This window comes from Naegleria lovaniensis (assembly GCF_003324165.1).
Source record: "Naegleria lovaniensis strain ATCC 30569 chromosome Unknown tig055, whole genome shotgun sequence".
NCBI lineage: Eukaryota > Heterolobosea > Eutetramitea > Acrasida > Naegleriidae > Naegleria > Naegleria lovaniensis.
Window position 1 is genome coordinate 5,970 of NW_025407877.1, and position 22,062 is coordinate 28,031.

Consider the following 22,062-nt stretch of genomic DNA (forward strand, 5'->3'; position numbering starts at 1 on the left):
GACTATCTTACCGATATGAAATTCACACCATCAGACATCAATTCAGTAATTCGTATTTTTGAAGAAAATGCTATCAGAAGCATTGCTGTTCTAAATTTATTTGATGATGAAGAGATCATGTCATTTGCACTTCATGTGAAGCAGTGATTTCTTTCCGAATGCAACCCGAAAATGATAATCCAAACCAAAGATTTCACGTAAAAACAAGATTATGACTGAAGATGATGTCAAACAAATGTTCATAACAAGAGAGCTTTGTGGAATCGCTCGCATCTTCCTCAAAGAAAAAGAAACAAATCATAACAATACTGACATCGAAGATGATGATGAGTCAATTTATAGTTCGACTTCAAGGTAGATATATTGTCATTATCCATTATTGTTGTTATTAATGATCGGTTTGTGTTTGACAATGTATAGAGTTCAATCATCACCCAACAACAGAGTATTTTTGCCTTTTCAACTGCAAGAATATATGATCGAGAATTTTTATGGAGTGGCTTGACAACATTGTGGCTCCAACACCAATCTGAACGCTGAAAATTTCTTGAATGCTCTCAATAATTTTTTAAGTGCCTTAATTGTTGGCTTACAATTCAACAAAGAGAAAGATCAATCCACAAGATTACCATATGAGTATTATTGTTGCTTCCCATCACCAGAACATATTAATTATATTGTTATTGGTGAATTTGAAAGAGCATGTCGTACTTTTGCCATGCTTGCAGACTGTTGTGAATGAAGCAGATTGCAGATTGATAGACGTTTCTAAAGATTTTACACAATATTATGAGGAATTTACTTCGTTTCCAAGAACCGTCATTGTGGAGAACGGTTTTTTAGTCAGCAAAATAAACTGATCACCTGATCGAAATCCTATCTCAGCCGCAAAAATCCTGTTTCAACCGGATGCCAAAGGATTCTGTTGATTGCATCTGAAAATAATTTCGGCAGCGAGGACTATTCTGGCTGAATGGCTGTTTGCTGTGGCTGCAGGTTTGAAAGGGCCCTCGCAAGGATTTGCCTTCCTTTGCCACAACTAATGGAAGTTGTTTAAAGAGATCACTTCTGTGCGTGATACATTGGTAAGCCTTTGTAAGTAATTCTTGGAGAATATTAAATAATTCATAACACTGTTCCAATTTCTCAAATTGCTTCTCAATCACAAGAGCTTCGTCTACTGTAAGATCTGCAATGTAAAAAGTTCATCAAACAACATCACACTCGAAAATCGTTTGAGGAAATTTAATTCCACAGCTCATCGTCGCACCAGTTGTGGTTTTGAATCTTGGTGAGGTGTTGTTCAGCTGTTATAATCCTTGTCTTCAATTGAATCGGTGTAGCCGGTCAAATTTTCAACTGTTTTGCCAGGTCAAAATTTAAGGTCAAAAATTTGACCGGCAATTTTCAGATGAAACACGATTTCGTGAATAAGGGCTTCCGATGATCTCTTCCAAACACTACATTACGGTACAGATGGCTTTATTATTTTTGTGATCATCAAACCAAAGAGGAGGAAAGAATTTGGCTTCGCTTTGTTCTTGGGCGAAAACATTAAGGCTCTCGATGATGTAACATAATTGTATCTTATCGTCTACAACCAATACACCGCCACAGCTTAAGAAGTTTGAAAATTATATCAATATAGTGATAAATGTGTTGTGGTTATAGAAAATACCACGAATATGATGACCCTTGTTACCCATCTCTCTTCGTCGAAATACCGGAATGAATAGATGAGATTACTCAATGATAATGATGTTGATATTATAAGGACAACAATTATATCAAGTTGTAGCAGAGTCTGTGAAGTACGAGCCAAGATTTTACGTGGCCTTAATTGGCTTAGGAAAAATACAGGATACTAAAGAGTAACAACGATGATGGACTTTTCCTTCGAATCACACCACGAAATTTGGTGCACACATTACCGAGGTTGATGAGCGTATATGGAAGCATTTTCAGATTTCGATCCTGTTTCCTTCATATTCGGAGCAGCCAAGAACAAATTTCAATCCAAACCGCTCCATCCCAATAAGAAGAAGATCAACGCGACCGAAACCATGATAAGGAACTTTCAAAGAGCCCATCCTAACAGCACAGCTTGCAATATGGTTCTCTAGTATGCATCGAGTTCGGACTAGATCGGGTTACTGTTAATGGAGAAATTTCTTGGTTTGAAAGCTTCCCAAAAACTCAGTGAAGAATTGAGGAATTTTAGTGCAATAAAGATGGAGGTAACAGTTCCAATCAAACAGCATTGCTGATGAGTTGCCGATGATCCATAATCCATAGATGAAGCGAAAATAATTTACTGATGATGATGAAGTTTTTTTCAACGTACACTGTTTGCCGCTGTTTTTTGCGAAGGCACGTTGATTAAGGCACATCATACCATTAAGGAAAATCGATTTGGCCCTTGCCGTCCATATGTATACATTTGACCAAATATATTCCCGGTCAAAATTTTTAACCTTCCTGAACCTGGACTTTCCAGGTCAAAAATTTGACCAGCTACAATCGGATCCGCCGATCAGGAGCCAATTTAATAATTAGAGCGGCTGGATCCAATACCTGGGCTCTGGTTGCGGATTTGTCAAGGTCCTCCCTACAATCAACACATATTCACAATTCACACCAAAGATTTAATTTCTACCAAAGACTTTAACGTTCGTTAGCAAGTCCTTCGCCTGCAGATATTTGTTTGAATTCTCCTTCGCCACCAATTCCATCACAACTTGCCATCATTTCAAACCATTTAGCTCAAGCAAATACAGCAGTACTTGCTGACAGATTTAAGGACTTCTCCACTTCGTAACCAATTCATGCAGCTAAACTTGAAATATCTCAAAACCGTAAAATCAGAATGAACAAGCGTGCGATGACACCCGCCAAATCAAAAAAGACATTGTCAGGCTTGCCGTTGACCACAAAATCCTCTTCTTTAGCCAACATGGTACAATCAAACGGCACATTGATCCAAAGAGTATGCCTTTCTTTGACAATCAGTACAGAGTTTTTATTCAAGAGCATTCGTATGAATGTTTTCGTTGAGGTGTGTGCAAGGTTTATGAGTGAAATGATATGGAAGCTCCAAAAGGACTCAAACAAACCTTCTAACCAAAATAATTTTTGAGATGCGAATCTGTGTCTGGATCGAAAAAGGGTCTGGAACAATTAGGCTTGTCCTGTAAACGTTCAAACTTGGTTAAACTTTAAACAATAAACATGTTTAAACAAAAATAAACAACTTAAACATGTTCAAACTAGTTCAAACGTTTAATCTCGTTCAAACGTTTAAACGTTCAAACGAAAATTAATTTCTAAAGAATTGAAATTTCTTCCTATTTGTCACCTTTTTCATTTTGCGTTTTGTAAGGAAAGAAAATTAGTTAGCTTTCATTCGGGATATCGAAGATTTTTGGATCCAAATCATCGAAATTATAAACCATCCTATTTGGTATCCATTTCATAATCGTGTAACAAGGTCTCTGGTATAATGAGGGGCAGAAAAAACTTCCCATCCAAACACACAACTAATTTCTCGGACCAAGGTGAATAGTAACCAAATTCGTATTTCAACATTCCTAACAGCAGTCAAATAATCTTTGACATCACTGACCTGAGTTTCAATGTCAACAATTAATCGCATTCTTGAAAATTATTGATATGAATAGTTCTTAGACTTTAGGGGTTTAGTAAGGTAATGAAAGGCTGTGAATGAAACAATTGAGAGTGGTATTGATGAACACAAAAACTCAGAGCAAAATGATGTTCAGTGATGAACAACAGAATAAGAGCGAGAGAGAGAAGAATTTTTCTTTATCACCCGTTCGTTGTTATTGGTTTTGATTATCAGGATGACATTTATCACGAATCGGAATAATTATGGCTAAAGGGAAAGAATATCATTATTGTTTCAAGAAATGTATTATTGGGAGAAGATGGCAAAATAGAGATCTCATGCCGATGCTTCTTTGCGCATTAAACACATCATTGAGCAACGTGTCATAATTACTACGCCACCAGAAGTGTTAGTGGCAATGTTGTTGTGTGTTTTTCATTTTTTTAAATTAAATTAAATTTATTTGTGATTCTCGTGTTTTCTGTTCACAAATGTTTAAACAGTTCAAACATGAACAAACATAATAAACTTTATAAACAAGTTCAAACAATTTAAAACTTGTTCAAACTTGTTTAAACATGAACAAAATAAACAATGCAAGTTTAAACGTTCACAGGACAAGCTTATTACCCTGAGCGCACGTGGGGTTGTCAAGGCTCATTTTTTGACATTTAAGGAGCTTGTCGACGAAAGTTACCTTATTTTTCCTTTTCGAAATGTGCTCTTGCCGATTTTCGCCGCAACACCGAAGAGGTAGAAAATTACGATTTGCGAATCTGAACTGCTGTTTACAAACCAAAAAAACTGAGCTTATCCCTGCTTCTCCTTTTCATTTCTTCATGGGATTCATTCTAAACGGACACAACCATAAAATCACTCCTCATACCGCTTCAAGTCAGAGAAGTGTTGAAAGAGAGCAACAACTTGATTTCGAGCTGCATTCTTCAACGACACCTGTTCAAAACCGTTTTCAAGGCAGACCTTTCCTCATCAATGCTTTATTCTCGTTCAAGAATTTCATCTTCTTATTTGTCGTTTGTTCCGTTGTTGTTTTTTGTTTGGCTTATTGGCTTACCACTCGTTTATTGTCGACGCATGTGGCTGATGAACTCACTCGCGTGATTTTGAGTACCATCCTCCAAAAACTTCAAAATTTGCTTAACGACCGACTGACCTTGGTAAAGGCATTAACTGTGAGCTTGTATAGGGATTGGAAAACTGGACATATAAAATTTGTGAATGGTCTGGATGTTACTCAATGGAGCGATAAGGAAATACTTTCAAACAAGCTGTACATGCAAACAAGAATTGTGGATTACAACTTTACTGGCCTCCAATTCGTGTTTGGAGAGAATTCCTCATTTCCACTCTTTAAACATGGCGTCATTACATCCTATTATCCCAACTGGGAAATTGATAAGTTTAACTTCTTCCATCAACTTAACAGCACTTCGTTTACTGTACAGCCATGCCAACTGAAAAGTGGAATTATTGACGGTTCTATTGGCAATCAAAGAAATAGTGTTCCCAATAAGGCCAACACATTGGATATGTGTAACTATCTCTCCTCACCAGAAGCACTTTCCAACAGCTCGCAATTTCTGCAATCTCAGTTTGAATTATTGACAGCTAACATTTCCTATGCAGTAATCAAAAACGATTTAATGAAGAAAAAACCTCCTAATTCAGTTGCCAACGGAGTGTGGTATCAACCGTATACCACTTCCATCTATAATACCGGCTTGTTCTATGCCATGCCTCTTTATGATATGAATGGTAACTATCAGGGATACGTATCAAGCATTTTCAATCTCTTCAAGTTAGCAGGATGCTTTAAACGATTCCGATGCAAGACAAAGGGATTCGTGGTGTTGTCTGAATTCACACACAACACTGTTTTAGCATCCACAGCAGGAGGAAAGACTGCAGACGGTTTAGGCCGATTAAACATGTTCGAAATGACCACAAGCAACAGCGGGAAGGTTTTAAAGGCCGCGTTCGACGCCGGTATGGACTTTTATCCTGCAGAATACTCAGATTTTCAAATTGAAGTCGACGGAGTGTTCTATTTTTTAGCTCACCAACGTTACAAGTTGGATTCAATCGAATGGAGAATGACCATTGTTGTGAATGACGATAATTTACAGACCATTCACTATCAACAATTATATGTATCAGTGGCTGTGACAATAGCATTCTTTGTGGTTGGTTTGTCTTTTTCCTTCATGATTACATGGATGGTCATTAAGCCGCTCCTGTTGCTGCAGAACGATTTTAAGAATATTGCTGTCATGAATTTGGAGAAAGTTCAAAAACATGAATCTTGGTTTGCCGAGTATCACTCCATCTATGGACACCAACATGTTATGGTCAATTGGTTGAAGGATATTCGATCCTTCCTTCCTCAAAACGTCTTGTTGCAGTTGGAACAATCTCAGTCACAGGCAGAAACCACAGACACTTCTTCCAGAGATGCATATAAGGTTGATTCTTCAATCGTAATCGTCAAACAGAACGATGGTATGGAGATTCAAGTGTCTAGACAGAACCTCAAAATGTCTTCGGACAGCTTGAATCTTGGACGCTCTCATGAACACGTATCCAGCTCCAATTTGACTCAGACGTCACAGCAGAATCTTCATCATTATCAACACCAAATATTTGGAACTGGTTTACAGTATTACAAGACTAGTATCGTCATTTCCATTCATTTTGCAAACCTGAATGACATGCACCCTCAAGATATTGCAAATGGGTTTGAAAAACTCATTGAAACTCTCTCACAAATTTGTTCAAGTGCCAGAGCTAATTTGCAACTCGTGGATCCAAGTAAGTTTAGGATAATAGTGGAACATAGAGCACGAGAGGAAGCATTCAAAAAGAAAGCCTTGTCTATTGCCCTGAAAGTAGATGCCACTATTCGTCAAGTAAATTCCCTTCTAGAAAAAGAGAAGAGAATTGGTTTGGAATTTTACATTTCCGTTTCGAGTGGAAGTTCGTTTTCAGGTAATTTAGGATCTCGTTTTCAAAAAATATATGCTTGCATTAATCCAAGCATTGAAAGATCGGATGAAATGTTGCTGTTAGCAAAGGAGTTTGGCATGAATGTGGTGTGTGATGAGGAAACCATTTTCGACATGGTGACCGAGTATGTTTGCCGACCATTCGAGAAGTTGAAATTTGCAACAACGAACGCAGCCCTTAATCAGGAGAATTTTCCTCAATTAATCTATCAAGTAATTGGAGAAAGTCATGTGAAACAAGATGAGTGGATGTATGAATTGCAAGAGAAGGAAAAAGCAAAACTATTCGATCAATTCAACGAAGGAGTCAGAGTTTTGTTTTCACAAGATCATCAAGTGGACTCTGTTGCTCTGTCTCATTCTGCGGCGATTTTAGAAAAATTCAGCAACGACTATTATTCCAAAACGAAGAAGAGGGATGTTGTGTGCGACAAATTAGGTTCCGTCATGAGAGAAATGGCTATCAAGGAACAACAATTCGTCTATTGCACACAGTTGAGACATCATGTGGAGCAAATAATGTAAAAATTACAACAATAAACCCAACGATATTCAAAATACCAATATCAGATGATATGGACTGGATGATTAATGTAAGTTGTGGTGTTGAACCTCCAAGTTCAGTTTACTATTAGCCTGTGTTAAAATATCTCATGATGCTGTCATCGCCACAAAAAATTAAAAAAATTGAATACCGCTGCCAAATGTCACATCACACATCGTTACGGTCTTCATCATCTCCGCAACCCTCTGCAACGCCCAAAACTCATTTCCTTCTTGTCTTCATCCTTCTCCTGGCAGTTGCTTACACAATCGGTAACGTAGTGCTCTTCTTTTTTCGGGATCAACACCGTGGCACTTTACCATCCTCTCTTCTCCAAATTCAAGAACGATTCAATAGTAGCTGTGCCACTTCGGGATATCCCAACACAACGAAATTTCATCGTTTTGTCCGAGTTGACCAATTGCTTCATCGGTATGAACCTCCCAAAATTCCAACAATTTTCCAATCATTGGAATATCGTCCTGTCGGGAATGACATGGCCGATCCGAATTGTTTGCCCAATTCACAAAGTTTTTATAGAGCATCCACCTCACTTTTTCACTCATCATCATTAGAATCCAAACATCTCCTTCAATCTCATCATCATTGTATCATTCAAAGAGAGTGGAATCGTGAGAGAAGTAACATTCCGTTTACAAGTTGTAAATTTGAGAATATTTGCATGAATCGAAGAGGAGAATGGATCATTTATACAAATTCACCAAAAGATCATGCCATGAGTGGCAAGGCATGGGTTCACACGGGTGCGTATCATCCCATTTCACTATATATTCGAGTTGAGAAACCTCCCACACTCATTGTAAAACACAATGGACAAGTCCTCACAAAAGCAAACACACACAAGAACGCATCCAATGCTGTGATGGTTCTTTCTGAACGATTTAAATGGATTTCAACTCCAACATTGGTTTTCACACGCCATGCCATGGGTAACTTGGGGCATGCTTGGCTGGACAATTATTTACCTTTATTTAATTTAATGATGATATTTGAATATGTACATCGAGAAAATCATATTCTCTTTCTAGATTTTGAACAACCTCATGTGGATCAAGTTTCATTCATTTTTTCAAACAAACCTGCTCTTCAGAAATGTGTCAATGAAAATGGAACATTTATTGCAGAGGCACCATGCTTCTTTTCTACTCCTCGACAAGAAGAGCTTGATAAAATTGGAAATCAAATCGATACGTGTTTTTCATCAGTCTTGACAGGAAATACTGGCTCTTTTTTTAAACATATGGAACGAAGAGATCATATTCTGCCTGCATTCAGAAATTACTTGTTGAACAGGCTGAAAATTCCATATTCCAAATTTTTAGAACGACAAAAAACTTTGGTTATTGCCATTCAAAACAAACCTTTGCATTCCAATAATAAGGACAGCATTATTAATGTCGATCAAATTGTGACCTATTTAACACAGAGGAAAACACAAATATTGAACGAGGTGAATCACTTCAACGGCAATGCATATGAAAATATTGAGATTGTGAATTTTAAATTAGAATCCATGTCGCTTGCTGAGCAAATTGAATTTTTCACCACGCTAAATGTGTATGTGACCACACAGGGATCAGCATCGTACATGTCACTCTTCATGTATAATCCAAATGCTGTCATGATTTATGTTCCATTTTGCTTGAAAGAAACTCTGATGTGCTCCGATGTGAATATAAGAGTGCATGAAACCTTTTCGAATGTAAGAATTATTTCTCTCATGAACCATCTCCACTTGGTTCAGTGTGTGACAGAGAATTCAGTCCAAGCGCAAGGATTTCCTGTAAAACCACTTAATTTCACGTTTACGGATTTTAAAGGTGATTGTCACGAAAGAGTTGATCCTGAAGGACTGCAAGATCTTATCATCCAGTCTCTTCAACGAGAACTGTAGCTCATCAGTAATAGTTTGAGGTTGAAATTGCAATTGTCTAAGGGTAAACACACCCTTTTCAACACTTGCTCGATTTAAGAGAACAATTGGCTTAATTTTAGGGAACAATTTTTCATGGATTTATAAGTTCCTGTATCGCTGTAATGATTTGACTCTTCATCACTTTGAAATCTGGATCTGAATAATCAATTTTAGTGGTTGCATTTGGCCTGCTATTGAGAAGTTCAGCAATTTCTTTTTCCATGACTTGAGAGTCTTTGAGTTTTTCGATCCAATACCCTAGTAAAGGAGCTACAATTTTAGGTTTCAATTCAATTTGATGTCCAAGTTCATTGGTGCCTTTTTGGCACATTTCACATACTTCACAAATGAACTTTTCCATCTTGGGAACTGCTTTCACAATAGAAATCGTTTTTTGTAGAGATGGAACCAGATCAACCACGTCAGAAATATTTAAAATTTTGCAAATTTCCATAGTAATGTCCTTGAATCTTTTCAGCTCGGCTTGTGTCTCTTCTATCAACTTGTTTGGTGTTGTACTTGCTTGGGGTTGCTTTTTTCGCTTCTCATTAGGAGATTCTGACCACTTTCCAGCAGGTATTGTTAAAACCGACTTGGGATCATTGCTATTCGTTGGTTACACACAGTAAATTATGGAGTTTTTAACAAAATCGTCACATACCTCTTCTTAATTTCTTCCAATTCTTTTTCCTTAATTCTCAATAGCTTGATTGTCTTTCTAAAATCTTCATTAAGTTTTTGTAATTGAGAATAATCTTGAGCTGATGGTCTGTTTTGTAGTTCCTTCAATAGTCTTGTATTTTCTTCCTCCAAATTGGCAGTAATCCTTTGATTTTGTGCTATTGCTGTACTCAATTTTTGTTGCGTAGCGTTGAATTCCGATTCAAGTTGGGTGTACTTTTCTCTTTCAACTTTAAGTTGAGATAAAAGTTTCTTGACTTGCTCCTCGTTTTTGTTGTCAGAATCGCTCTGCATTTGAATTTCAAGGTCATTTAATCGTTGCACCTCTTTCTTTAAAAATACAACCTCTCTCTTCAACTGTATCCGTTGCTCTTCGTACATGCCAATTAGATCAATCTCCTTGGCATCAGATTTTGTTGTTGGTTTACGTTTATGTATTTGAGAGAAAATGTTCATCGAGTTAATTCTTTTTGTTTCCTCTTTGGAGACGAATTGATACATTTTCTTTTTGAGATCATTAATTTCGTCATCCTTCGAGCTTATAATACTGTCGTATTGAAGAACTTTGGCATTTAAACCGTCAATGGTACGTCTCATTTGAACCAGTTCCTTCTCGTTTTTACTTGTATTGACATTGTTGTTTTCCTTAAAAGACTACGTAAGAAATTCAGAGCATAAGAAAAGCTCCAATACACTCTCAATAATTGACTTACCTTGAGTTCAATTTCTTTTTTTTCCAGTTGAATCTTGTATTGATTTGTTATTTCATTCGCCTTTTCTACTTGTTGCTTTAGCTTTATCATGGTTTTGGTGAACTCTTGCTGATTTTTAGATTGAAGCTCAATGGTTTTGGATTTTCTATCCAAATCTTCCAGCATTATTTTGAACGTGTCTCGTATTCCTTTGATTGTAAAGTGATGAGCAAATGTACATCAGAAAATTATACATACTATGTACAATATCGGTTTCTCCAACAAAACCAGCATACCCACTTGATCGTAGTAGATCAGAAACGGGTTGTAACCGTTCCTCAATTAAAGTGGACACTAATTTTTCGTCAAAAAGTGTTGAAACATGATCGTCGTCAGCTGTTGTCGAAATTCTTGAAATTTCGTTTAAATATCCTTAAACAAGGGCCTCTCATGGAGATAATTATTTTCGTCCTTAAAATCCTGTTCTTTTTGATTTTTGAACACATCGGCAATATTTGATCCATCTCATTGTATCGCGAGGAATTGTCTTTGTGAAAAAGATTATCCATTTGAGATTGATATGAAGGAATTGCTTCCTCTGAAGGTGCAAATTCTTCCATGCCAACTTTTTCCAATTCTTCCTGTAAATGCTCATAGTGCTCAATGAGAGCATGAACATCAACTTGGGGATGAGGGGTAATGTCTTTTGGAAGGGGTGGCTGTTGTGGTATTGAAGGAGTTGAAGTCATGGCATGATCTTGCTCCAAAATGGAGCTGTTATGGATGTTCTCGTGGTTGTTACAAGTTTCCTGAAGTGTTGATGAAATTTCAATCTTTTGTAGTAATTCCTTTAGACGTACTTCTGCTTCGCTTTCTGAAAGAGAAATAATCGATTTGTTAGCAGATGTTGGAGATGATATTTTCAAAGCCAATGATGTCTCTCCAACATCTTTCCTCGTGGAGGATGGAACGTGTTGTTCATGAATTGAGACGTGGTTGTTGTGAAAGTGCTTGATGGGTTGTAGGAACGATGGTGACTGCTTGTAAAGTGCGTTGTATCTTGATTATGAAGCGAAATGTCATCATTCTTTGATTGTTTGATTGGATCTATTTCTTCCTCAGATGGATTTCTCGTATTGCTCATTTGTTGTTGTTTGTTGTTCCACAATTTTTCAATGGCCATGGAGAGGCCGTCAAAATTTTCATCTTTAATATATTCTTCCAATGCGTCATGATGTTGTTCTTGAATGTCCGCCAATTCGGTATCACTAGTTTTACTCGTGTTCAGTGTGGAGAGATCAAGAGAAGGAATTCTTAGCTCGGAATTATCCCTTAATGATGGCTCTGTCACGACATGTTGGGTATCTTCTTCTTGGACTTTGGTATGTTGTTGGAACGATGAGGGCGAAGTTGGCGAGAGCGATGAAGCCATGAGCGAAGATGCTGTTCTACATTAACGGTTAACGAGTTCTCTGAGTTGTTGCTGGTGGTGTTTGTGGTAACGAGTTGTATGTATTGCATAGGGATCACTTTTTCATCCTCAATGTTGGCACTGGTTGTGGTTTCCAAATCATCCAATTCGTATTGAGAGGAGTCATAGTCTGACAATACGAGTGAGGAGTGTTCATCACTTCCTTCCGTTGTTGTTGTTGTTCTTTCAAGTGTGCTCTCATTAGGCTGATCAAGCAAAGTAGTTCGGTTCAATGTTGTAGGGTGATTGTGTTGAATCATTTTTTTTGTAGTACTAGGCGCCATTTTCACGAATTTATAATTGTTTGGGACCATGCATTCCCGATCGGGCGACTCGATGATTTCACTTCTTAAAGAATTTTGTAAAGATACAACGTTTATCACGGAATCGATTCACAATTATAGTTTCTTCTTGGTACTGGAGGTGGAGCACGTGTAGCACCAGATGAAGAGGTACTTGGTGTGGTAAAATTCACATCTTGCTTGATGAATGGATTGTTTTTAAGGCCACCAGGAGATTTCTTGTCATCATCGAGTGAAGTTCTAGCAGGAACAGCAAATGGAGAATCTTGATGTTGTGTCGTATTGCCACTACTCGTGGCAGCGCTAGAATTGGTGGTGGATGAATTCAGAGAAGATGATTTTGGTGGTGGAAGAGGTCTGGGTGAGGTCAAAGTTGGAGTTGACGTGGTTGATGTTGATCCCACCGCTCCAACTTGTGCAAGGGATGGCTTTGGTGTCGTAGAAGCTCCTGCAAATCGAGAGGGTGTTGGAGGTTTCGTTGGAGGCGGTGGTGAATTGAAAGTCATGTTGTTCGAATGACTAGTTGTTGTAGTCTTCCTTGGTGACACTTTTCTAGGCGGAATGACAAACATTTCGTTCTTGTTTGTTGGACCAGTGCTTTGGGATGGTTTTGTAGCCTCAGTGAAAACTGTAGCCCTGCGTGGTGGTACAGGTAATCGCTTATTCTGTGAGGTGCTGTCATTGAATGAGGATAATGTTGTGGATTTTAAAGATTGATCGTCAAGACAAATGTCACCTGCCTTCATAACACGGGATAGTCGTTTGATTTCAGCAGCTGCTTGTTTGCTGGTATGAAGTGTGTTCATGTTGTCAATGACAGAACGAACGTTCGTAGAAGTGTCTGACCTATTACTGCTGGATGCCACAAACACAGAACGTGAGGAATCTCTGAGTCCACTTGGGGGTGGTTTTGGACTTGTCAATCGATTACTATTGTTTTGTGGTTTTGGTGATTCGCCATTGTTACCATTGGAGGGAATAAAAACTGAAGGAGAAGGTTTTGTTTTGCTTGGAATTGGTGGTTTCTTGAAACCAGAAATTTGTGGTGTTTGTTGTTGAGTAATATTTACAGTTGGAGTGTATTGGATGCACCATCTTCTATAACGTTGTTGTTCGTGGTGGTTGTTATGGTTGGTGTGAAATGATCATCCTTACCATTAGTGCTGCTAGAATCACTCGACGATACAGATACTGAGGAATTCGAGTGTGTCATTTCATACGAAGTTGACGATAGCATGGATATTGCCTTATTATTGGTTGCACTTGATATTGACCTGTTTGGTTTGTTTGGAGGTGGTGTTGGAGTTTTCTGTGGCTCAAGTTTTGGTTTGGCATCTTCTGCACCAAAAAAGAATTCATATTCGGTCACGAGGCTCTGAGTGAGTGAGGTGGCAAATCTGGCCTCGCTCAATTGCATTTGTAACACATTGCAATACATGGGAGGAGGACGAAGAATATTCGGAGCAAAAACAATGGCCAAATTGGAAGCGTCCATCTTGTTCACTGATGAATTGACATGGACACTATGCAAGAATCCACACAACTTTTTCAAAATGAAATAATTGGATCTTGGTAAAAATCGTAAAACATTGCGAATGACTTGAAGGCGAACATTGTCGTCAGGAATGCCGTCACTGCGTTAGCGCATAGAATACATTGGGTCATGTACATGGTTTGAAATAAATCCAAAATGAAGCCGTTCATGATTTCCAAATCAATTCATGAGGTAATTCGTTGCAAATATGATATTGTCATCCAAGCCAGACACCATGACATTACATCATCAGAATACATTATCATTCGTAACACCATCCCATAAATACACAAAGTATTATTATGAAATACACAAAGTGTTATAATAAATACACATTAAACGTCGAAACACTCACCTTGCAATAAACATGTCATAATGATCAAAAGTCATGAGTGGTTCGGGTAATTCTCTAATATACATTTTCAACAAACTCGAAACATTATTGATTGTGTTTTGTGGGAATAACTCTTCAAAATTAATTTCAGGAATTTCAATTAAATTATTAACAATAGGTTGTTTGTTGAGAGAGCCAAATGAAATTGACTCTGGAGCCACAGAACTAGGATAAAAGTATACGAGGAATTTTTGAATGAGTTTGTTTTCACGAATGTTGGATTTCGAAATTTCATCTTCTGCTGTGGGTGTTCCAAAACTTTCATCATCATCCGAATCGGAATCATAGTCCTCTAATTTGGGTATATTGTCATATTTTCCTTTAGATAATTGCTCTTTGACAGAATTGATGAGAGAAGCTTGTCCACTCAATCGGAAAATACCCTCTATTATTGTGTATATATACATGCATGCATATAAGGATGGTCATGATGATATGTGCATACAGGCCATTTCAATCATTGTAAAGAAATAATAATAATAACAACAAAATGTTAACAACAACAATAATATTGATGAACCAACGGTGAAGAGTCATTGACCGTTACAAATAGCCACAAGTTGAAAAATTAAACAAGTTCCATCACGATGGCAATGACACCACTTACCCATATTCGTACATTCTGGATTATTTTCAAGCCAGTTCAAACAGAGCCATAACAGCTTGGGATAAACAACAAATCGTTTACCCCCAGAACACGAAGGATCATCCTCCTGGATGAGTAAAGCAGTCCGTATCGAATGAAGTTGTGAATTTAAAGACTGACCGAATAGATGAGGAACGGATGGATCCAAAGCATTGTCCTTCTTCTTGTGGTTGTTCTTTTTCTTCTTCTTTTTTGAAGAGGTGTTTAGAACAGGAGTTGAAGGACTATTACTAGGAGATTCAGCAGCAGAGGTAAGTTTGAGTTTAATTCCAACCATCGTGATGAGTGAGTTGGTGAACAACTATATTCGTGTGTTGGTTATGGTTGATGAGATAAAAAACGGCGATCCGAGAAGAAGAACAGCTGATTGGTTCGCCAGCAATGAATAGCTGCTGCTGGTTTGAAAATTTTTTTGCGTGTGATTCTTTCTGATTTTTCAAATGTCAATTGGTGATGGCTCTTTCTATCCAAATCGATTGAATTGACCATTGAAATTTCGAATCCAAAGAAGTGATCAAGTTTATTATGGATGGTGTGACCAATGATGATTCATAGCCGATCCCAGCTTGGAACAAATTTCCTCATGGCTTAATGAGCTCGTATTGGCAAAGAATGGATGGCTCAATAATGAGTGGCAGTCACTTCTCGAATGAATATCTTTCTGCATGCATGAACACAAAAAATCACACAACTCTTCACTCATTATACCCTTCAAAACAAGCTCGGCACAATACTCCTTTACATCAAACGCAACAATGTCAGCCAAAGGAAACAAAATATCACGATGATTGCTTGATGAGCAAGGTGGCTCATTCGTATTGTCAACAAAATCGAATGGCAATTTACCAGTGAATAATTCCAACAAGGTCATACCGAAACTGTACAAATCTGAGGTGAAACTTTCTGATCCTGTGAGTAATTTATGGGGGCACATGTAGCAATAAGTTCCCTTAGTGATGACTTCGTTGCTACTAAATGCCGCTTCATTGTCACGCAACGACGAGTATGTTTCCACAACACCTGTCGATGCTGCTCCATCCATTAGGAGATTCTTTTCGGTGGCCAATCCCAGATCAATGAGCTTGACACAACCTTTGCGTGTAATCATGACGTTCTCAGATTTAATGTCTCTGTGCAAAATTCCTTGTTGTTTAAGGAAAATGAGTGCTCTCAACAATTGTTGAGCAACAAGTGAGAGTTCATACTCGGTCATGATTGGTTTTGTCTCGCACCTGTCGTTCGCATGAATTGCTGCTTGTTTTTGCTTAATAATGTTGGCAAGAGTGCTGCCATCAATGTACTCGAGAAAGAATCGATGTTGATGTTGGTTGGTTCGAATGGATTGGTGCAATTGAACAATGTGAGGAGAGGACTTGCATTTCATGAGACATCTCTCCTCTCTCTCAATATCATTGAATGAGTGATTTTCGTCATTGCTGATTGCCATACCACGCTCATAAGGCACATTTGAGAAGTTAATAACCTTCTCTGCGAAGAAAATACTATCATCCACACTCGTTTCATGTTCTTCATCGGGTGAATTGGAAAGAGAATCAAAAGAGTGAGCAGTGGTATTGCTTTGTGGTGACACGATAGAATCTTGTTCATCATTGTCTGGAGTGGCATCTCTTCTCAAAGAGGTGAATGATTCGAAAGGTTCATCCGTGTTTGAAGATGCACGTTCTGTGTGCTGATCCTCAGTGAAAGACCTCTCCGAATGGTTCAACTTTCTAACTAAATTCACATGAGAGGTCACACCTTTTCCAATATTTGCTTTCACCAATTCAAATCCAAGGGATTGATACAAATCATTATCGCATGATGATGATGACCACGATGATGGATTGAGTGATGAGTGTGCTGCATTCTCTTCGGTACCATACTCGTGGTGGTGGAAGGCAATAGAACCACTCAATAAGGCGGAGGAAGGATTGTCAGGTGATGGTGCCAACGAAGAAAGAGAGGAATTTCGGGAAACTTGTCTTGTGTTGTTTTCATGGATTGGATCATGGTGGCCATAGCACTCGGCAGAACGACTTCCGTACAGGGTGAGGTTGCCGTCATTCTTGTTAGAAAGAACGAGAGAGGTCATTGAACCATTCAGCGACGAGCCATGATGGTGATGACTGTTATAGAAGTTATTGCTTGTTGCTGCTGAAGGAGATTGAAGAACGCTCGGAATGAATAAGTTAGTAGGCTTATATTTGTTGGGAGTTTTCAAAGTTGTTTTAGGAGTGGAGGGTTTGGTAGATGTTTGGACGTGCGAGTCATGACTCATCACGACGTTGCAACAATCCATCGTTGATGATGATGAAAATAGAGGTGAAACGTTACAGGTAGTACACGAAGTGTGGGAGTTCATCGTGGAGGGTGGTGTGATTGATGCTGGAGAGAAGGAACAAGGAGAATTGAAAGAAGACTCGATTTGACTACAACTATCGGAAGGGAGGAGAGGGCATGAGGAGTGTTGGTTCGTTGGGAAGGGAGAAGTGGAGGTAGTGATGGTTGTTGTTGTTGGACGGAAGGACCGTTGTCGTTCAACTACTTCCTCCTCCTCGTTGTGAGTGTTGCTGCAGCTCGAAAAATCTTCAGTTAGAGGAGAGGAAGAATAGGTTGATGCGAGTTTGCAATTTCTTTTTGATGATGGGAAGGACATGTCCACTCAAAACAAATTAGGAAAGTACAAAGAGATGAGGATGTATTGACAATATGACAATCCAGAGGGTTGGGTTTTTTACATCCAGAAACAGGGCAGCATAAATATATACATTTAGGAGCACACACTTCAGCCCTCAACGTAGTTTTTCTTGAGTAAGTGGCTACGTTTTGATTAATAATTTGTAATTCTTTGCAAGTTTTTTTCTTGACATTTCTATCAAGTACAATTCGACCAGGAAGAGTTGGTAAAATCTTGATAACCAATTTCATACCAAAATAATGATCAGTTAATGGAATATCTGGGAGTGAGAACCCACGAACATCGTCAGTGGAATGTAATATTAAAAATATATAGAATGAAAATAGTGCGCTTTGGCAAAATTGTTTGGTTGTTGGCTTGGGAAACATTCCTCGAATTATTGAAAAGAGTAGCTCTTCATAATTTGTTGTAATGCAACTGGGTTTGAAATTTGGAAACCGAGACGCTAATGCAAGAAATCCTTCAAGTGTGTGAACACATATTTTCTTCGTTTTTTTGGGATAATTGGGTAATTTTTCGAAAATTGTTTTGCTTTCACTCAAAATATCAATTATATCCGGACTGTTATCATTAATGCAGTCATAAATATCACGAATTAATTCAAGGTAACCAGCAACACTATTTGCCTCTATAGTGCCAATTTTACGTAATTCTTGCAATACAGGTCGTTCTGTTAAATTTAGACATGATTTCAAATTCATAATATCCGTAGGATCAACTTCTTCTCTGTCGAGTAATCGATACAATGTCCTATGTTGTATCATGTAATAAATTATGGTCTGCATTGAGATTTTCTCGTGCAATATTGTTCCATTAAATAATACATTTCGTTGATTTTTGAAATTGTGAACGTAATCATTGACGAAAATGAAGTCTTTGTGTTTTTTTCTAATAATTGTTTGCACAGCATGTGCATCAATTTCTGCATCAGAACATCCACACACAATTGTTACAGATTCTTGGAGCAACTCTTTGAAATAAAGTATTTTGCTAGTGACAAATTCAAGTACGTCTGTTTCAGAACTAACTCCAAACCAACCCAGCGGTAAATGCCATGAATTATCGATGGCATTAATAGAAAATAAAATCATTTGGTCTATTAGATGTTTAACACCAAATTGTTTCACGTCTTCAACAGTGTAACAATATTTTTCACTTCCAACAATTTGATCTCCCAAAACATCAAAATGTTTAAACACTTTCATTCCATCAAACGAGATACATGTATCTTTACAAGAGTCAGGCAGTAACATGTTCTTTAGGGTAAGTGTGATGTCGGGAATCATACCATAACAACCAGCAGGTGTCCATTGTTTAACAGTATTCCAACTTGGTATAATTAGATTATATTTTAAATGATTAAAATTATTCCGTTCAATATTTTGATTGCGCTCTCCTCCCATTCTGATGAAAAATTGTTTTCCACAATAATATTTCATCACAACCCAATATCTTCTTTCAACCTCTGAATATTTGTGATGAAATGGATTCTTTGTATAATTTTGCAACTGATTGAATATAAAGGATCCAAAAAATGTCTCTAAGAATGGAGTAAAGCTTGACCTTGGAACCTTCAAAGCTTGTGTATCACGGTGTTCATTGTTCGTAATTTGTTTGTTGTTGTATTGTGTCGACAATGCTTCATTGTATGAAGTTTGAGCTTTTCTAAACACTGTTAAAAGTTTGTGTTCATCTTGGCTGACTGGTATAAATGGCACAAGTTTACACAATAACTCATACATCAATAATGGAAATGATATTAATTGCTTGGGTTGTGGTAAAATTCCTTTCAATAGCATTTCAAATATATCATGCCTATTTTCCATGATTGAAACTAGGTGTTTTTCCAATTCACTACATTGACGACACTGATTTTGAAAAATACTACAATATTTTGAACAACATGCTGATTCTAAGGTGAGTTCGTCTCGAATAACGCCAATTATGTCATAATCGCAATTATAAATTTGTTTTCCTGTTAATAATTTAGAATAATTGTTCCGATTTATACCTCTGCAAACGTATTTCAGTTCGGAATAGCACTCTTCATAACTAACATTAGTAGCTGGTGTAATATTTTCAACCATGAACGGTTGATCTTCAAAATAAACTCTTTTCTTTACTGACGGCATTATTGAAGCAGTTGAACGAATATCGGGAGCATTGTGGTTGTGTTGATCACTCAGCTTCTGCCAGAACGTTTTGTTTGCTGTAGGCATTTTTTTTGGTTGGAGATGTTTATTTTCGTGATGACACTTGAGTTCGTCAACGTCGCCAAGAATGGTTGGGTATAGGCTGGTTGCCTACGAAGCTTTTTCTATCTGGCTCACCCTCCCTGCCATTCACAAACAATTACCAAATGAATGACAAAGTTCAAATGAGTGTTTTTAATTTTTGAAGAATGGTTTTTAACCCTGCTGGTTGTTTTGGTGTTTTGGGACCTGGACTTCTCAATGGGAAATTACACTTTTCCAACATTCGATAGAATGCTTTGATTCTTTCCAGTGCAGAATCATAACCGTCTACAGCCATGAACGAATGCCAATAACAAACTGTAACGAATGAGAGCTGATTCGAAGCTTCCAACGGTGCCAATAATTCTTTCCTTAATGTTCCTCTGGAATTCGAGAAGAGAGTTCTCAAATATTTCTCACCCAAGTTTTTGTAGGATCTCATGAAGAGAGGAGCACTGATTTGACACACGAATGCTAATTTACACATGTCTTGATGAATCACATGTTCAGAAAAGAAGGAATTGAAGTGCGTTTGAAGTCGTTTGATTTGAGCTGATGATTTTTCCAAAGAAGATGTTACGGACGTGGATGAAAGTTGCGAAGCAGTTCCAGAAGAGACCGCTCGAGTCCGAGTTCCAGTGGATTGAGGGACTTGAAGAAGCGGTCTACTAGTAGTGTCAGAAGTTGTGGTTGGATTAGAATTGGAGAGAGCTCGTCTTCGAATGTTGGAATGGTCAGATTGTTCCATTTGATTTTTTTTCTGAATGAATGAACGGAACAGACTTGAAATTAAAGTATTCCAAATATTAAGTTCGGTCGACGAGGCAGCTTGTAATATTTCTTCTTGACTTGTATTCGATTCGTATAAATTTCCAAATTTCACTTTCCTTAATATCATAAATATGAAGGCTCTCCAGTAATAGGATTGATGATCTTGATGGATATTGTTAGTATCATCACCATGGTGTTGTTGCAAGAGAGTTTCTTCCTCTCGTGCTTGAGTGGCTGCAGATCGCGTCACGGATACTTGTCTCGTGTTGTTTCGATAATTGTTTGTCGTATGTTGTTCAGCATTGTAAGACACATCTGTGCATGTGGTGGATTGTGAAAAGATGGATGACAATTCCTCTCTTTTCATTTTCAACTCTTCCTCAATTTCTTTCCTCACTAAATCTCTCAATACTTCCATTAAGAAAGACAAGACCATGAGCGAGTCTGGAGTGTCCTTTTCGTCAGGATAGTTGAAATAGCTCTCAGAAACTACAGAGAGACGATTCATGCGTGATGTGCCAAATCGAAGTGGTTCAAAAGGTATTGTCACACTCGATACATTATTGTTACTACTACTTGTGTTTTCATATAATTTTGTTGGAATTCGTGACATGATTGAACCATTCACTCCATAACACACAAAATTACAAATAAAATTTGTAGCCAGATGAATTTGTTGACATGCGGTCAATTTAAAGAAGCGTCGCAATGCACATTCTTCTTTGCAATTGTGATGGTGAAAACATTCATTCGCGCCAAGTAGCGAATCGAGTTCATTGGAAACAAAAGGATGCACTCGATGAGAAGAACGTGGGGATTTTCTCGAAGGAGAATTGGCTCGAGTTGGATTTTGCTTTTCACACAATCGTTCAAAACCCTTTTCACCACAAAATTCTTCCCAATTTTCAAAGAGTACATGACCGAGTTGAATGAGCAATTCGGACAAGGCAGAGAATGCTTCTGGAGTATTAGATATGTTCGTTGAAGTTTGATGGTTGAGTTGGAAAATCGAATTCTCTAGAGTCGACGAGGTATAATTTACAAATTCATAATGGCTTACAAGATGAGAATAATCACAGCACATTGATTCTTCATTGGAAAGTTGTTGCGATGTAGGCAGCGAGGAAGATAAGGAAGTGAAATTGATCATGGAATGTTCTCGAAACATGTTGTTCACGTGAAAGGAAGATGATGACGGACTGGAAACAAAAAATAGTGTCGTTTGTACTGTTTCGCTCAGATTCAATTGAACTCTCTGCTCGTATCTGAAAGTGTCTTTCCAAATTTGTTCGACAAGGAAGGTGATCTTTCAATATGAAACGATCTCAGAGAACGGATTCAAACCTATTCGTTGCAAATGTAAAGTGTTGCTTGGCAAGAGAACGAAATGTAAGACTCAGAGGTGTAGCAGAAAGTACACGTGTGTGGTTTCTTTTTTTTGTTGTATGAATAGAAATCTATTATCGAGTTTGACACAATAGTTATCAATGTTTGAGCGCATTCAAACATCC

The 22,062-nt window shown here is 37.8% G+C and overlaps 7 protein-coding genes across 7 annotated transcripts; 2 read left to right on the forward strand and 5 right to left on the reverse strand.

Annotated features, from left to right (window-relative positions):
- Nucleotides 1–4,464: 4,464 nt before the first annotated feature.
- On the forward strand, nucleotides 4,465–7,173 carry C9374_012131 (uncharacterized protein; the record flags this gene model as incomplete). Its single annotated transcript, XM_044687864.1, has 1 exon — nucleotides 4,465–7,173. One exon carries the CDS (start codon nucleotides 4,465–4,467, stop codon nucleotides 7,171–7,173), a length of 2,709 nt encoding a protein of 902 aa, XP_044542566.1.
- Nucleotides 7,174–7,352: 179 nt separating this feature from the next.
- C9374_012132 (uncharacterized protein) lies at nucleotides 7,353–9,107 on the forward strand (the record flags this gene model as incomplete). The annotated part of the gene is made up of 1 exon (XM_044687865.1): nucleotides 7,353–9,107. One exon carries the CDS (start codon nucleotides 7,353–7,355, stop codon nucleotides 9,105–9,107), a length of 1,755 nt encoding a protein of 584 aa, XP_044542567.1.
- Nucleotides 9,108–9,219: 112 nt separating this feature from the next.
- C9374_012133 (uncharacterized protein) lies at nucleotides 9,220–11,933 on the reverse strand (the record flags this gene model as incomplete). The annotated part of the gene is made up of 6 exons (XM_044687866.1): nucleotides 9,220–9,733; nucleotides 9,790–10,463; nucleotides 10,523–10,710; nucleotides 10,760–10,855; nucleotides 11,004–11,450; nucleotides 11,540–11,933. 6 exons carry the CDS (start codon nucleotides 11,931–11,933, stop codon nucleotides 9,220–9,222), a joined length of 2,313 nt encoding a protein of 770 aa, XP_044542568.1.
- A 418-nt stretch (nucleotides 11,934–12,351) lies between these two features.
- Nucleotides 12,352–15,125, reverse strand: C9374_012134 (uncharacterized protein; the record flags this gene model as incomplete). The annotated part of the gene is made up of 4 exons (XM_044687867.1): nucleotides 12,352–13,259; nucleotides 13,430–13,908; nucleotides 14,164–14,587; nucleotides 14,810–15,125. The coding sequence occupies 4 exons, from the start codon at nucleotides 15,123–15,125 to the stop codon at nucleotides 12,352–12,354; spliced, it is 2,127 nt and encodes a 708-aa protein (XP_044542569.1).
- Nucleotides 15,126–15,371: 246 nt separating this feature from the next.
- On the reverse strand, nucleotides 15,372–17,147 carry C9374_012135 (uncharacterized protein; the record flags this gene model as incomplete). Its single annotated transcript, XM_044687868.1, has 1 exon — nucleotides 15,372–17,147. The coding sequence occupies one exon, from the start codon at nucleotides 17,145–17,147 to the stop codon at nucleotides 15,372–15,374; it is 1,776 nt and encodes a 591-aa protein (XP_044542570.1).
- A 293-nt stretch (nucleotides 17,148–17,440) lies between these two features.
- Nucleotides 17,441–19,765, reverse strand: C9374_012136 (uncharacterized protein; the record flags this gene model as incomplete). Its single annotated transcript, XM_044687869.1, has 1 exon — nucleotides 17,441–19,765. The coding sequence occupies one exon, from the start codon at nucleotides 19,763–19,765 to the stop codon at nucleotides 17,441–17,443; it is 2,325 nt and encodes a 774-aa protein (XP_044542571.1).
- A 154-nt stretch (nucleotides 19,766–19,919) lies between these two features.
- Nucleotides 19,920–21,719, reverse strand: C9374_012137 (uncharacterized protein; the record flags this gene model as incomplete). Its single annotated transcript, XM_044687870.1, has 1 exon — nucleotides 19,920–21,719. One exon carries the CDS (start codon nucleotides 21,717–21,719, stop codon nucleotides 19,920–19,922), a length of 1,800 nt encoding a protein of 599 aa, XP_044542572.1.
- Between the last annotated feature and the right edge of the window lie 343 nt (nucleotides 21,720–22,062).